This window comes from Coturnix japonica, chromosome 21 (assembly GCF_054131305.1).
Source record: "Coturnix japonica strain WE chromosome 21, WE-NBRP24, whole genome shotgun sequence".
Lineage (NCBI taxonomy): Eukaryota > Metazoa > Chordata > Aves > Galliformes > Phasianidae > Coturnix > Coturnix japonica.
In genome coordinates, this window is record NC_140683.1 from 7610146 (window position 1) to 7626477 (window position 16332).

General features: G+C 48.2%; 1 protein-coding gene across 30 annotated transcripts in view; it reads left to right on the forward strand.

Moving 5' to 3' along the window:
- The window catches only part of DNM1 (dynamin 1), a 56531-nt gene extending 40364 nt beyond the window's left edge, over positions 1–16167 (forward strand). For 4 of the 30 annotated variants that reach the window (XM_085521398.1, XM_085521400.1, XM_085521399.1 and 1 more), the window contains 7 exons: positions 3572–3681; positions 4223–4334; positions 5330–5341; positions 6467–6637; positions 6781–7022; positions 7418–7636; positions 15219–16167. In XM_085521398.1, the coding sequence (XP_085377524.1) occupies positions 3572–3681; positions 4223–4334; positions 5330–5341; positions 6467–6637; positions 6781–7022; positions 7418–7636; positions 15219–15309 (957 nt within the window). In that variant the 3' untranslated portion in view covers positions 15310–16167. Of the gene's footprint in view, positions 1–3571; positions 3682–4222; positions 4335–5329; positions 5342–6466; positions 6638–6780; positions 7023–7417; positions 7637–9106; positions 9522–10609; positions 10647–13255; positions 15145–15218 lie in introns of those variants that run through there. The other 26 variants (XM_015879114.3, XM_015879119.3, XM_015879115.3 and 23 more) reach the window with 18 other exon arrangements.
- Positions 16168–16332: the final 165 nt, after the last annotated feature.

The following is a 16332-nucleotide window of genomic DNA, read 5'->3' on the forward strand; positions in this document are numbered from 1 at the left end:
GAGCTGCAGCTTTTCGTTGTGAAAATGAGATGTGAGTACTTGGCAGCATCTCACCTGGAGAAGGGGTTTGGTTTGAAACACTCAACTTGCTTTCAAAGAATCCAGTCTGGTTTTCACAGGCTCCTTCCTCACAGTTGCACACTGTGCAGGTATCCATGCAGGAGGTTTACTCTCAGTTCTGATGTGTTTTTCCATTTGAGAATTACTGAGGAGATCCCAAAGCGTTACAAAGGATTTCAGTGCAATCCCAGCCAGCTTTGTTTACTCCGTCTTTTGTTTACCCAATATGAAGCTTTGCCTTTTATGAGAAGGGAGATTAAGAGGTTTGAGGAAGATGAATTGCTCCTCCTCACACATGGCCACAAATCAAAGCACAGCAGTGCTCCTTCCCCATCCCCACGGACCCTCATCTCCCTGCAAGAGGAGGTGCTTGTTGTAACAGCTACAGGGAAACCTTTAATTACTTCTTGCACTCTGAACGTAAACTCAGAGACCTCATAATTCTGCCAATTATTTTCTTGGACTGCGAGTGCCAATTTCCAACCTTAGGGGAGCCCACACATGCATCTGCCAGCATTACTTCACATGTATTTAAGAGCAGGAGAACGTAACTTGCTGCTGGGACAGCGCAGCTGAATGGAGGAAGTGCTTTGAGTCAGGCTGGCTTGCTGCCCGCTGAGTTCTGTGGATTTCTTGGAGGTTATAACCGACAGGATAGCAACAGATACTCAGATGATTGTATAAACCATCTCTGCCTCTGGCTAAAACTGAAGTGGGCTGCAATAGGGAGTTGTGTGAGATCATCAGGTTGCAACTGCAGCGTTCCTCTCCCAGCCCGTTGCTGTGGCTTGTGCCCACAAGTGGGAATGGCAGATGTCCTCTGAACTGCCTCCTAACAGTGTGCACTTCTGTGTTGGTAGATGTGAAGTGCAGAGCTGCGTCTGTGTGTGGCTGTATCTGCTCCATGCTGGGGGTGAGGGGGTAATCCTGAGCCGTGTTCTTTGCCACTGTAAGTAGTTTGCTGTTATCTCCCTGCAAATGGTGTAACTTGATTAGGCACAGCAGACAGGTTAGGGGAAGTTCAGCTCCATGTCTGCAGCATTCCGTAGCCAACACAGAGCATCCTCAGTCCTTCTTGTGTGGTCAGTCTGAGTGCTCCTGCCCCTTCACTACCTCTCCTTGGCCTCATGGCTCTACAGGCTCATTTGCAGACCACGGGCACTTCTTACAGAACTGATGTTATGCTGCTGAAAGGGAGTTTGATCCTTTTTTTCCCTACAGATGAGGGAAGATCTTACGATCCTCCTGGGATCAAACTGGGGGCTTCCAACGCTGTGTTTCTCAAACTGCCTTTCCCACTTCAATATGCTCTGGCTTTTTCTCTCCCCCTCTGCAGTTCTTGAAAGTGAGAGAGAAGCCCTTTTCCCCTCTTGGCCAGGATGCTATTCAGCCGTAGCACATACTGCTGGATTACTAACATATGGGCAAAGGGCTCAGCCAAAGTTTTGAGAGGCTCAGCCTTTGGCAGCTCGTTCCACACTTTCCTGTCTCTACATTCAGGAAATGAAGTCAGAGTGTTGATATAAAACAGGCTGGGCTGAAAACTGAGAAGCTGGAAAGGCTTAAGGGGGGAACTTAGGGGAGGTGTGGGGAGATGGAGAGCAGCAGGGGCTCGTTACTGTGTGCAGCATATGTGGGTTGGGGGGTTGCTGCCTTGCAGCAGTGACCTCCAGTTTGATTGGGTTTTTTTCTGTCTTGGAGCCTGAGGGCTGTGATTTTCTGCTGGCAGGCAGTTATATGTGGGTCTTTGCTGTATGGAAAGAGCAGCACGCAGAGATAGTACAGTCTTGATCACTTGGCAGCATTTATACAAGAGCATAGAAGAGGTGAAAGTAGAAACTCTGGCTGAGAGAGCACGTGTTTCCATATCTGGGACATGGGATTCCCTTACTGACTTTCATCCTCAAAGAATGACCTTATTGCTGAATTTCCATGGAACGCTGCAGTTCTGACACCACAGAATGATTTTTCTCAGACAACTTTCACATTAGGATTTTACTCCCTCTGGGGCTCTCTAGTGATATATGGATGGGCTGCCTTGCCTGGGGAGTTAGTGTACCTCACTTCTGGGTTACTGGTTCAGCCTGACCCAGTGCAGTCGTAACTGAAAGCAGCAAGAAAGCTGGAAGCTGTTTGTGGCTTACAGAGCTCAGAGTGGTCTGTGTGGCTGAGAGCAGCGCCTGGTTGACACGTCTCATCACAGAAATGCTTGCCTATCTACAGTCTAGCCTGGCGACGTTCTGTATTCCAGGGGGACTTGCTTGGGAGAGCTTTCTTGCTTTAAAGCCCCGTATCAAACTGCAGGGTTGGGCAGCTTCTCAAGCTTCTATTTTCTGGGTGCCACTTCTTCTAAGGATATTGCTGTTGTATAAATCTAGCAGTTAGCTGATGTAGTTTGATCCCTGGGACTTCGTTAAGCTGTGTAATGCCTGGTGTCCTTAAACTTGAGCTGATTTAACTGAAACATTGGGCTGGTCTTGCTCTCCCATGAGTGATTGAGCTCAGCAGCTCTGTCATCCTAATCTGCTGCTCTGCCCTGCCCCTCTCCTCTGTGTAGATGTCTGGGATCTCTGCTCACTGACCTTCTTGCTTTTTGCTCTCGTTTTGCATAAAAGTAATTTTTTTTTCTAGTTAATGAAGGTCTGCTGACACAGATGCTCACAGGAAAGCAGTCACACTTGGATTCTTGCATATGCAAGCATCCTCTTTTTGTCTGGTCTTCTAATAGCTGCGTTCTGCCTCTTGGAGACCAGTGTGATGGCTCCCTCTCTTGTTATTTTGGTGTATAATATCCAACTGGAAAAGGTTCAAAATGGGGACCTTAAACCAAATTCACATCTGCTGATTTGCTGTAGAACCAGATTTGAAACTAAGCAGGGATAATATTTTCTAACTTAGCTTTGATGCTTAGTTCAGAAGCTAAGATTGAGTTTCTTTCTTAAAAGAATGGTACCTGGCACCAAAGCTGTTGGGTTTGTTTGGTGGTTGCCTTGTTCTGCTTTTAGCTGGAAATACCTCATAGGAACAGTGCTTGCGAGGTTGCAGGTGGTGTTAATGGGGTCACTGGAACTTTAGGCTGTGGCTTCTGACAGTCACCAAGTAGCAAAGTGCCCATATACTATTTGAGCTTCTGATTATTTAGAGCATGCAATTTTCATTGAGTACAATTATTTGACTTCTTTTCAACCTAGGATGTGTTCAAGTAGTCCTACAGTATCCTGCATTGTAACCAAACCTGCTCTTGATCTTTTGATGCATGTTGTCCTTAAATAAAATACTATTGGTTACTGTGAATCCTTTTAGAATGACAAAATGAAATGAAAATCAGCTTAAAGAGGTGAATTGAAGTCTATGGAGCAGGAAGGCTCAAGTGCTGTGCCCAGCCTGGGTTGGGAGTGCCTACCAGTGCCTCTGTTGCCATGAGGGCTGCATTGCTGACAGACTCCTCCATCCTAACTGAGCAGAGCCTTTACTGGAGCAGTGACTGACTTGTTGTCGGTTTGCTTTTCAGGAGAAGGAGAAGAAGTACATGCTGCCAGTGGACAACCTGAAACTGCGAGACGTTGAGAAGGGGTTCATGTCCAGCAAGCACATCTTTGCTCTCTTCAACACTGAACAGAGGTATGTTCACACTTCAGTGCACCAAGCTGTTGAAGCTAGGGGTGGGATTTATACAATCTTAGTGAAGAGGATTAGAGATGAGTGCTTTGAGAGGTCTGCATCTGCCTCAGATAGCTGTCCTATAAGGATAATTGTTGGGAGGGATGGAGAACTCTTAAAGAGAAGGTGGAGTACAAATTTATTATCAAACATGGTAGTTCTTGGTGCGTGAATAGGGACATTCATAGCAGAAAGGGGGACACAGGTTGACTGGAGAAGTCCAACAGTAAGCAGAATTAAGGAGGTAATCTTTCAGTCCCTGTTGCCATCCCAGCTGTTAGTGTAGAGCTGGAGGCTTGAAGGTGCAACTGATGGGGACTCAAACCTGCTCATAAAAGGGTTTACTTTCTCCTCCTGCAAAGACATCGTGAGGGTGTGAGCAGGGAGCGAAGTGTATCTGCCTTAGAGTGATGAGAAGATCCCCCGGTCATTTGATATATTTGTCAGATATGTGCAGCTGGCTGTTTTGCAATGGGTATGAGTGAAATGTTTGTCTGCTCAGGAATGTTTACAAGGACTACCGACAGCTGGAGCTGGCCTGTGAGACCCAGGAGGAGGTGGATAGCTGGAAGGCTTCCTTCCTTCGTGCAGGCGTCTACCCAGAACGTGTTGGGGTAAGTTACAGCCACATCGGGAGCAAATCTAAGGGGTTTTTTGCTGTTCTGGTGCTTCTTTGAAGGAAGCTTGGGGGATATAAGTGGCATCCTCGAAGGGAGGTGAAGCAGGCAAAGGCTGCCTTGACAAACCCTCTCAGCTCTTATGTTCTGTGGGCAATAAATCCCCAGTATTAAGGGTCTTTGACTGCATGACTGCTATGTGGTGTGTCTGCTGTGCCCAGGCACCATTGCTGCTTGGTATCATTTACTGTACAGTATTGTAAGGAGCTTCCCAGCTTCCCTGTTCCTCTTCCCTTAACCTCGTCAGCATTCTACTCTGCTTTATAAGTGTTTTAGAGAACTGTTCTATAAGTTCCTGTTCCAAGTTTTTCCTGTTTTCCTGTTACTGTGTGAGAGGAAGCGGCTATAAATAGTTCTCCCATTTAAAATGTGATAATTGCTTATCTGTTTGTATCTGCTGCTCCTAATAAACGTCTTGCATCCATCTTTCCTGTTACACTTGAAGGTAGGCTGTGTTTCTGTCAAAATGTGCTTCCTGACAATCTGATGTGGTATTTGAGCCACTTCAGATTGGCTCTGAACCAGGCTGGGGCTCTAGGACATATATTCATAAAGGACATGTGCCACCTATTGGTGTGCAATTGGAGTGGCGTGACAAAGGAGCACTGGTCTCTAGTTTTACTGTCTCAAAACCTAATGTAGGGGGTAATGAGTAACCACTGTAGGTAAGTGTTAATTGCCCTTTATTGCTCATAACACAGTTTCCTTTGCAGAGCATCCCATTCTGGTTTCTAGTTTAGCTAAGCAATAACATGGTTACTCTTCCAGAGTCACTTAGGTATTAATACACTGTTAGTGGGATTGGTTTTCTGTCTGCTCGGTGCTATTTTAACATCTTCTCCCAATTCTAAGACCAGCTAAAAATCTTTTTTCATTTTTGTCCCTTTTTTTGTTTTGATTTTTTTTCACGTGTGCTCAAACTGACCTGCCAGGACAAGGACAAAGTAAGTCTGACCCTCCCTGTGTTGCCTCCTGGGGCTCCCACTGTATTTTAGCTCTTTTTTCCTTTGGTCACTGTTTTCCAGGAGACATTTGTTTCTCCCCTCTTTCTACCTCCTGTTGGATGCTGCTGTTTGTTTCTGTTCTTGATCTGAGTTTTCCTAATTTTTTTCCCCTTTTTATTTATCCTTTTTTAATATGATTTCTGGATCTTGTTGGAAATCTATTTTTGTTCTTTTGACACTTCTTTTTTTGAGTTGTCCTGCTTCATTTCCACTTCCTTTAGCTTATGTTTCTCACTAAGGCCTTCCATTACTTCATTATGCGAGATCTTCCTTGGGAAAGCTCAGATAGACAAAGGAATTTGCTCTTTCTGGTATCTTTTGTTCCCCAAAGCAAAAGCAGATCAGCAATTTCCTGCAATACTGCAAATCTGTCACTGGGATGGTTTAAAGAAAAGCTTTTTCCTTAAAATCAGGTTTCTTTGTAATAAACATTGGCCTGTTGCTTTGAGATTGATCTCCAATGGCTGAGCATTGGCAATTGCCTGCTGTCAGACAAACCTGCTCCTGGCAGACGGGACAAGTATCTCCTGCTTTGTGCAGGAGAAGAGGATTTTCAGTTGATGTTCTGGAAGGTTTTCTAGGTTATTCTTCCTGCTTGCAGTCATCTCACCTCCCCGTATCTGTTTTCTTGTTTGTATAATGATAAGGATAGAGTGTGTAGGAGAGCCTTAATTTATGGTGAGTGATTCTCAGGTCTGAAATGAATCTGGGTGTGCGAAGCACAGCTCAAATGAAGAACCTCCCATGAGGCTGTGAATGCTAGAAGTCAAAAATACAGCTTTGGGTATTCACTGGAGTCGTGGCCTGTGGACATTGGTTGGGAGTTGATGCCTTTCACCTTCCATGGGGCTGATTCCTACTAAACGAGCATCTTTAGTGTTAAAGTTTTTCAGCTCTAGAGAAAGGTTTACAAGCTGTGCTGTGCATCGACGGTCACAGCTCAAAAAACAGTTTCCTTGCATGCTCTTCCTGCATGTTCTCCCCCTTTTCTTTACTGAACTGTTATGGAAGAGGTAATTTTGTATGGTGTTTGAAGAACTGTTCTGCTTCTGCCTTTCCCTGCAGGCCAGTGAAGCGGAGGAGAATGGATCAGACAGTTTCATGCACTCCATGGATCCTCAGCTGGAGAGACAAGTGGAAACGATCAGGAATCTGGTGGATTCCTACATGGCAATTGTCAACAAAACCATCAGAGACCTCATGCCGAAGACAATCATGCACCTCATGATAAACAATGTACTTATCACCCTGACTGGTAGAGATGGGGAGAAACAGGGAGGGGGCAGAAACCTGAAGGCAGCTTGAAAGGAGGTTTGGGGTGGGATGGAGCGTTCTAGCAGATGCTGGCAGCTGATTCCCTCTGTTCTTCTCTTTGGTAGACAAAGGACTTCATTCATTCAGAGCTGCTGGCAAACCTGTACTCCTGCGGCGACCAGAATACGCTGATGGAGGAATCAGCAGAGCAGGCTCAGCGGCGTGATGAAATGCTGCGCATGTACCATGCCCTGAAAGAGGCCCTCAACATCATCGGGGACATCAACACCAGCACTATCAGCACCCCAATGCCCCCACCGGTGGACGACTCTTGGCTGCAGGTGCAGAGCGTACCGTCTGGACGCAGGTACCAGAGGCTCAGGGGGAGAGCCCCGCAGACCTGCCCGATGCCTCTTGGGGCTAGCTGGGGCCTCCCACTGAGACAGAGGGGATTCTCTGCCCCTCTTCTGCCTGTGGATGGAGAGTTGTGGGTATTTGTGTGGGGAGGCTTCTCTGCCTTGAAAGCTGCATCTTTACAGAAGGTGTGGAAGCAGACTCTTAGATATTCTTAGGTTAGATGGGGCCTGAAGTAGCTTTGAGGATAACCTGAAACCTGACGCAGCTCTTGAAAGCCAAGAGTTGTGCTTAGAGTGATACGGAACTAAAGAAGGAACACTAAAGGCAGCATATGGTGCCATCAGTAGTGATGGGGAGGAATCCCAGGCCTGTCGTTGCAGTTGAATGTCTCTGTTTGTTTGTCAGGTCTCCTACGTCCAGCCCCACGCCGCAAAGGAGAGCTCCCGCTGTGCCCCCCGCCAGGCCTGGCTCTCGAGGTCCAGCTCCTGGGCCACCTCCTGCTGGTGGGTCGGCGCTGGGTGGTGCCCCCCCTGTGCCCTCCAGGCCGGGTGCCTCTCCTGATCCCTTTGGGCCCCCACCTCAGGTTCCTTCTCGACCTAATCGTGCTCCTCCTGGTGTCCCCAGGTAAGTCCTGAAGTGCAGATCCAGGCAGGTGGAATGCTTGGTTTGGGTTCAGCCTTGGGCTGTCTGAATTTGATCCGTAGGCAGGAGCATCATTGGCCACCCAGGTACCATACAGATGGTACAGTGGCCTCCTCTCTGAACCCAACTCCATGCACAGACTGGGGGAAGAGGACCTGGTACCCAAGAGCTTTAATAAAGCAATCATAATTCTTCTGCTTGCAAGTAGTAGGTGGTCACCAGAAAATCACAGGGCTAGGCTGACAGCATACCTTTGAAGGCAGTTCCCCTCTATAGAATTGCCCAAAGCCTGTAGTTGCTCTTCTCCTGGCAGAGTTTTTTTTCAAGGTGAAGCTAGAGAGGACCTTCATCAAGGACACTGAGATGCTTTTTTGTGAGGTGAATATTGCGATAGCACTGGCAGGGAAGCACTTTTTGTAGATGTTTTTGTTGTTTCTGCAGTCAACTTGAATGTTTTCCAGCCTGAAGGGCTCAGATGACGCAGCTTTGCTTTCCCATTAGGAAATGTAACTCCTGTCCTGTTCAGTCACTTCATACACCCTTCCATGTAGTGATCAGGGTCATCCCTTAGGTGGCAATGCGCTTGGTCCTGAACAAGACTAGGGAAGCAATTTGGGACCAAGAATGTGTGTGGCTGATACTTGATCTCCCTGTGAGGAAGAGAAAACAGTTGCAGCATAAAGAATGAAGATAAGCCCTCTCAGTGATACCCCTGTGGGTACATTTCCCTTGGGTGGCAGTGCCCCAGCTCTTACTTGGCACTGCCTGTTTGGAGGGGTGATATCCTCAGGCTGCATCCAGCCCAGAAGTGGATGAATCCAAAGAGATAAATCTGTTCCTGACAAGGGTGTGTGCAAATAGTTTTACTTTCTTGATGCCTCAGCCCCAGTTTACAGCACATGCCCTCCATAACCTGCTCACTCATGCCTCAATACTGCCCCAGGGACTGTGGTCCTGCAGGTGGCACCTGTAGATGTCCGCATGCTTTTTGCTGTGTACTTTTAGCTCTTGCTTCTTTGTGACCCTGCTTCTCCATGTACTTCTGGTTTGTGGGTTTGTTTGTAGTATATTTATGTTTTGTTCCGTCTCCATCTTTCTACTTTCACAATTTCATTTCTTCACTCATGAAAACTATTCTATATACCCGGTCATGATAGGATCCCCCAAATGGCTGGAATGAATTGGCCTCTTTTTTTTTAATGAAATCTATCATAGCTTACCTCTAATGGCTTTTCTGCCTCATGTGTGAAATAGAAAGGGTTGAGGGGAACGTGGGGAACTGCACAGGAGTGGCAGAAGAAAGTGTTTCATGCTTAGCAACCCCTTGGTGTAGAAGGAGGGCTGGGTTGCATGCTACAGACTGCCCCGATCTGGAGTTGAGGAAGTTAGTTCCTGACGTTGTGAAGAAGTTCTCATGCTCATTCTCTGATCCCCCCTCTCTGATTCTTCCAGTCGTTCATAGACTCCTCCGGATCCTGATACCAGCTTGTCATTTGAGTTCACTGATGAACGGAGAATTTCCAATGACAAGGGACTCTTTCTCTTCTTCTCCTGTATATAGAATAAGAATGTTCCCTGCTAGCACTTGGACTCGGGTCCTTCTGCCATGGGTGAACGAATGCCATCTCCACTGCTGCTTTTTTAATACCCATCTTTTTCCTTGCTAACTGGGCTCCACTACTTGGTGTGTGTGAAAAGAGCTCGTGTAGGTGGCATGAGTGTGCTGTGCTCTGGGAGAGCTGGAGGTGCGTGGTGGTGGCTGTGTGTATGCTATGTGCATGTGGTACCTATATGGAAGTTGAGCTGTGTGCTTGTACCTCTGTGGGCACATCTGATGTTGTGGATGATGAACTTAAAGGCAAACGTTGCTATACTTTTCTTGTGTATGTAATTGCATAGACACGTGCTTTCACATACAAACACCACGTGGTCTATTTTCTTTCATAGGAAGGTTCTTCTGCATGTAATTAAGTACAATTAAGGCTGATTTTCCACCATGCCTCTGTACATGCATTTATTCAGTCTGTTGCAGAAGTCCACGATACCAAACACATACCATTGGGAGCTGCAGGTAATGCCAGGTCCTGTCTGTGCAGTGAAGGGCTGCATTTGGGCTGGATGCCCACTGGGGTTGTTTAGGATGAGTGTGTCTGGAAAAGGAAACTGTCCAGATGCTCTTCTGGGTACTGAGCTTCTTCAGTTTAAAACAGTTTGACAAAAACTGTAGGTGAAAGAGTTTAGGCAAGATCAAGGGAGAAATACGTGTTGAAAGCAGTGATGGGTTCTCTGCTTTTTGGTAAGCCTAAGGAGAAATGATGCAAGCAATGAGCATCACTTCAAGCATAACTTCTGTGTTTTTAGACATGTGTTATTCAGGAGATCGAAGCAATGATCTCATGATTAGTGACCTTTTAAATGTCTTTGTTTTCTGGGCAGTGCTCAGTGCACCATGACACCTCCAGCTCTCCTGAGCTCTCTGTTCAGCTCTGACACTTAATACACGGTCAGGAGATGGTCAGGAGATATGAGCCCTCAGTGAGAGCCAGGTCACCCCACCTGTGCCCAGGCAGCTGGTGCTGGGACCTGGCTGAGCAGGTGTGAGTGTGCCTGGGGGTCTCAGTCTGAATGTGCCAGTAGATTTCTGTGTATCCAGCTGGGTGGGAGGATGAGCAGCAGCTGGTGGTGTGTGGGCAGATGAATGGCTCTGCACACAGCCCTGTGCACGGCAGGGTTTGGGGTGTGTGTGAAGATGAGGCTGTGAGTGGATGTGAGCTCCTGCATGGCCGAGTGCAGCCCTACCCAGCAGTGCACACTCGTGTGGTGTTCTGGGAGGGGGGGGCATGCGAATGTGGCTCTGTGCAAGCGCATGTCTGTCTGTTCCACCTTCCTGACAGTCTGTTTGGCCTCTGCCTTGAACTGTCTGAACTGCCATGTTGATTTCATGTTGTCTTTCAGAATCACTATCAGTGACCCCTGAGGACTGGCAGCCACGGTACGTTTTGCACTCTCCCTGCGATGCATGAGTCACTGTGTCCCCATCCTCCATCACTTTGCTCTGCAGTTTACCTCTGCTGCCTCGTCCTTGTGTTAGTCAGAGTCCCTTGTCCAGTGAATCACGTCTGCCAGGATCTCATGAAGGGAGGAGTCTAGAACAGAGGAGCTGGCTGATCAGAGATGGAGCGGCTGCTTGAGCTGCGGAGCTGGGAAGGCCCCGGTACCTGACTTGTGGTTACTGGAGGATCCTTTCTCTGTCCTCGGGTAGAGGAGATGGGATGTGGGAATGAGCTCTGGCAACATGGTCTAAACGGTGTGTCTTTCATTTGGCTTAAATCCACGCTGAGTGGGAGATGAACCGAATGAATTCTGTTTTGATCCTGTTTGTCAGCTCTGTCAGGATAGAGGTGCAGAACCTGGGGAGCTGTCAGTTCAGACTCCTCTGCTTACGTTTTAATGTCTCACTGGAGAAGTGCTCCCTTCCTCAGTGTGCTTTTGGAAGACAGGAGGTGTTTGGGTCATTAACAGCAGGACTTCCCTGTCTGGGCATAGGATAACTGACACTGAATGTTCCCCGTTATCCTCCTGTCCCATGATCACAATTAGTAGCAGACTCCCTTTGTTCGTTCTGCACTTGACCCTCTACCTCTTGTTACTCTTCTACCTCTGTTCATTCCGCCTTTCCTCCTGTGCCCTTGCAAGAGGAAGGGTTTTGTGACTTGTATTCTCCCCAGAACTCTGCCTGGGTTCCTGCCTGCTTCCCTCTCCTGTCTCTCCCTGCATTTTGCAGCATTGTACTTGCTCAGTAACGTAGCAGGCTCTTGGGCCAGGCTCATGTCCATTGTGCTGCCCTACATTCAAGGGCCGGTTCTTCCTTGTCCCCTCAGTGGTGCAATTTGGAGTTTGAAGAGGGAGATCTAGCAAATTCTGTCATTTTTTCCCCCTACAAACCACTAGCCCCAACTAGCAAGGAGCCAAAGGGGAAGAACTGGGCAGGAGTGGCTGTTTGGGGCTCCTTCCCCCTTTCTCTGTGATAGAAGTGAAAGGTCTGTGAGAGGAGTGGAGCCGAAGAGATTGGCTCTTTAATGTTGTAAGAGGGCTTGACTAGCAACATAGAGACCAACTGAAAGAGCGTTGGTTACAGAGAGAAAACTGTTCTGTCCTAGGAAATAGTTCTCAACCTCTCTTTACAAGGCAGATAGGATCATAGAAGACAGTGTGTCTACCTGAGTAATGCTGATGCTCCTTTCAGCCCTGTTTGTTTTCATGGGGTCTGGTGGCTTCCCTTGGCAGCACACTGTGTCCCATGGCTTCAAGGGTCCTTTTTAATGAACCCACAGAGGTCAGAGCAACCGGACCAAACTCCTTGTGTGCAAAACACCCTGCAGGTATTTCAGAAAGTGAAAAAAATTAGGAGATTTTAATTGTTTTGAGATCTAGGCTGAATCCGTACAGAGCAATGAACTGGTGAGGTTTATTAAACAGGGCCATAGCATTGCTCTGATTCATTCGCAGGGGTGAGGCAGCATGCCCCAGTTCATAGGATGGTGGCTCTTCTGGTACCAGTGTGATTATAGGTTTGCTGTCAGCACATCTCCACTACGTCAGCAGAGCAGTGCAGATCTCCTCCTCTGCCTCTCTCCCGAGCTCCTCCTGTATTGGGAGCACCAACATTTCCAGCGCTCAATTGATTCCCTGTAATCTAAATTAAAGCTTGTCAGTGTGGAAGTGTTCAGGCATTAATTTAGTGACACCTGGTTCTGTTTGATCAGTGCAGATGTTTCCTCTTTATTTTCCCCCATCCTGTTTGGTTTGCTCTCTGCATTCCAGGCAGTTTGGATCTTAAAACCACTCTGGGTTGGTACTGAACAATTTAATTATCAATGTTACATCATCACCACACTGGCACTGCAGGGAGCACTGAAGTGGATGGTGAGAGCAGAGGGGTTGCCCTGTACTTTGTGCTGCTCCCCATTGTCCCCCCAGTCCCTGACATGAAGGAGATCCTTGAACATGAACTTGTCCTCTCAGTGCTTAAATTGCTGCCCATAGACCTGACTAAAGTATCAGCAATTAGCTGGAGCAATAGCAGTGGCTGAAGCCTTAATGCAGTTGCATTTGCTGCACCCAAGAAGGAAAGCAGCTCAGTGTCCTGTATGGCAGCGGGGGGCTCAGGCTGTCATATCCCCAGGGGCAGGGGGTGGTGGTCCAGCCCTTTGGCAGCACATCTCAGGGCCCATCCATGCTGTGTGATGTCATGTGCTTGGTACAGGAGCTCTCTGTTGGCCATGCTTCTCAACTCTCATTCCAGAGGCAGCATCCCCGCTGGCACAGTCTGCATTTGATGAACAAAGACAGCAAAGCTGTTTGTCCAGCACATTGCCCAGTGCTGATCCATGCTGTGCAGAAACCAGGGCCGGGCCCTGTGCAGACTCACATCTCCTGATGGAGCTGTGCCCTTCTGGTGCTTTGTGCCTCGGCTTTTTGCTCTTGCTGGCTCAGGCAGGGTGGAGAAGCATGTTTGATTGTGACTGCGATTGCTGTGCTAACCACGGTGTGTGTTCTCTTGTTTGTTTGTTTTTTTCTTTGTTTTCTGCTTTCTCCCAGCAGAAGGGGCCCTGCCTCACCTACTCGACCCACCATAATCCGACCGGCTGAACCGTCCCTCTTAGATTTATAACTCGAGGCTGCAGACAGCTGGCGACGAGCGCCGTGCTGGCGGCTTCCCCATCCCACCTCCCTTCCACAGCCACAGTCACTCCTCATCCATCCCACACCTGCCTCCCCTCACCCCCTCCCGGTGTGTGGTACAGCACTAGCCTAGCGATCCAGCTCTTCGTCTCCACTCGTGCGTCCCCGTATTGCTTTGTGAGCGTAGCGCAGCCTTCATTCAGTGGCACGGATCCCAGAAACACAGGCTGCTTGGAGAGATCAGCCACAGGGACGTCCCTAAGCCCACACGTTGGCTGTCCGTCCTGTTCTCATCCACCTGTCTGGCCTGGATCAGTGTCCTGCCTGCATCACTAGCTGTAGCACCACCTAGGACTGAGCCGTAGCCACCTCCTTGTAGTTAAGAAGATACAAGTGTGACTTAGAAGCAAAAACGCTGTCAAAACGTGACCCTCTTAGGAACAGATTCAATGTCCTGTGTGTTAGTTTGACTTCCAAGGTGCAAAAACTCATGTTGGGAACAGTGCAATCTACCTTCTATCAAGGCAAGGCAGGGAGCTGAGGAGGGGGAGCTCGATGGGGGGCACAGGGGATGCTGTGGGTGCAGCCCTGCTCCTGTTGTACTGTGCTCCATCATGTTGGGCTCAACCCCAACCCAGCGAGGACGGGGAATGGCTGCTGCTGCTGCTGCTCCCCTCCGTGCAAATGGACAACCCAACGTTTTCAGGGAGTTTGCTGCGTGACGTTCTGTTGAAGCTATTTCTGCTTTGGATAAGCACATCTTTTCTGTGTGTTTCGGGCACTTGTGGTGACTTCTTCCGTAGCCTTTTCTTGCATGTGGATGGTACGTGTTTGGGGAACTTGTAACCGTTGCTTATCACACCTCATCCCTTAAGGCTCCATTTCTGCTCTTCATGTTACGTCTGTTAAAAATCCTACAAAGAAAAATAAGAGACTTGAGCATTAAAAATATCCCACCCCGTGCATCTGGGCTGTCGTGTCTCCGCCAGCAGCTGATTGCCATTGAGATTCTCCTTTTGCAGTGCGGGTTGTCTTTCACTTGTGGCTCCTCTTATTGTTCTGATGCCGTTTCCTTTCTGTATTTTAACCACTGTTTTACTGCTTCTCCCCCCTCCCTCCTTCTCCTTTCCTTTCCCCTTTTCCTGTTTTATTTCCAGCCGGCCGGGTAAGGCCAGTCCCTCCCGCCCGGAGAGCCCCAAGCCACCATTTGACATGTAGTGCTGCTCCCTCCGAGACTCTTTGCCTGCTCTATAGCTGTTCTGTCCCGGAGTGTTCTGACTCAGCTCTCACCCGTGGTTTGCTCTGTTTGTATTTGTGACACACACACTCACCTATGGGCTGTGACTGTAGTGAAGCTGTTTTTTGATTCCCAGCTGCTTCGAGGAGTTTAAATTGTAGTAACGAGAAACATATCTTTACTGTTATAAATATCTATAAATATATATATATATAAAGATGGAAAATCTATATATGTCCAGGTGTTTAAAGCCGTTTTGTGCTTCCATGTGGATATTAGGAAACGCTTAAGTAGGGAAAGAATATCGATCTACGTACGTATATGTATACACACACCCCGAGAAGTGAATTGAACCCCAGTGTTGAGTTCTTGAGCCGACTGTTCAGTGTTCTGCTGTGTGCAGTTGGGTTCCTGTGTTACCCCAGAGCTGTGGGTGAACGTCTCGGTGCTGGTGGTAGCTGTGCTGCAGTCCGTGATCTATTGTCTCTCTTGTTTAACTGGATGAAATAAACTATCGTTTCTGTATAACGGACTCTACAACTAGAATAAAACCATCTCTCTTTCTCTTGCTCTTTTTCTTGCTCTTTCTCTGGGTGATTTCCAACCTCTTTGATTATAACCAAGTCTTTTTGTCCTATAAAGCTTAGAAAGCTCTGCATGCATGGTAGGAACAGAGGCATGGATGTGCAGCAGCAGCCAGGCGTTGGTGGCAGCTCGGCGGGTGCAGAGGTGAAGGCAAAGGAATGTGCAGTGAGGTGCATCGGTGACAACACAGAAGGTGGGAGTCCTGCACACCACGTCCTCGGTCCTTACAGTGGTGTTTGCACATAGGCCTGTCTGTGGGATGCAGCAAATGGCCAAAGAGCTGTGGTTTCCCTGGCAGGAGCTGTGCTTTGGGCCTGGCTGTGAATGCAGCCCACTGCTGCTGCCGTGGGGTGGGTGGGAGCTCCCTGCTAAGGCTTGGAGCCACGTCTCCCCTGAGCTCCTAATTGTGGTGGGGGTTGGGGGAGCAGCCCACATCCTGGTGCTCCTGTTCCTGTCTTTGCCCTGCTCTGTCCTATTGCTTCTCTCTACCCCTGGTGTGACACACAGGCTTGTTCTTTAAGAACATTGTCCGCTGAAACTGTAGTTAAGGTAAGCAGAGTTACTTGCACTGCACAGCAGAACCCTGTTATCTGCTGGTTGATGTTACAGTGGGAACAGCAGCTCCCTGGGCCAGGCAGGAAGGCAGACCCCACTGCCTGCAGCCCATTGAACATGTTGATGGTTGAAGCTAAAAGCCTGGAGAGAAATCTCAGGCCTGGCAGAGCTGTGGCTACAAGGAAACATTCATGAAAGCGATGTGGAAAGGGCAGCAGTTTGTAGAGCTGTGCCTGTTTGTTGTTTGTTTTGAATAGGGAAGAGTTTGGTTGTGTTTCTTTGCCAGATTTGAAGGAGATGTGAACAGAACACATCCAGCCCGTCCCCATCTGAATGAGTTTATTCAGGAAGCGTATTTGTAACAGCATTAAGTCGCCTCTGCACCAGCCCGCAGAGCTGTTCAATGGTCTCCTTCACAGAGCAGAGCACCCAATAAATATTTATTCCTCTTATAACCATCTATTTAAGTCGCACCCCGCCCCTTCTAGGTATGATACAGATTACAGCAGCTCCAGCCTGCAGGCCAGCCTTCCCTCCAGCAATGTACAGCATTTTATACAGGTCCCGTATGTACAGCGCTCGTGTTGTGCCATTCACAGACAGCACAGGAGACATT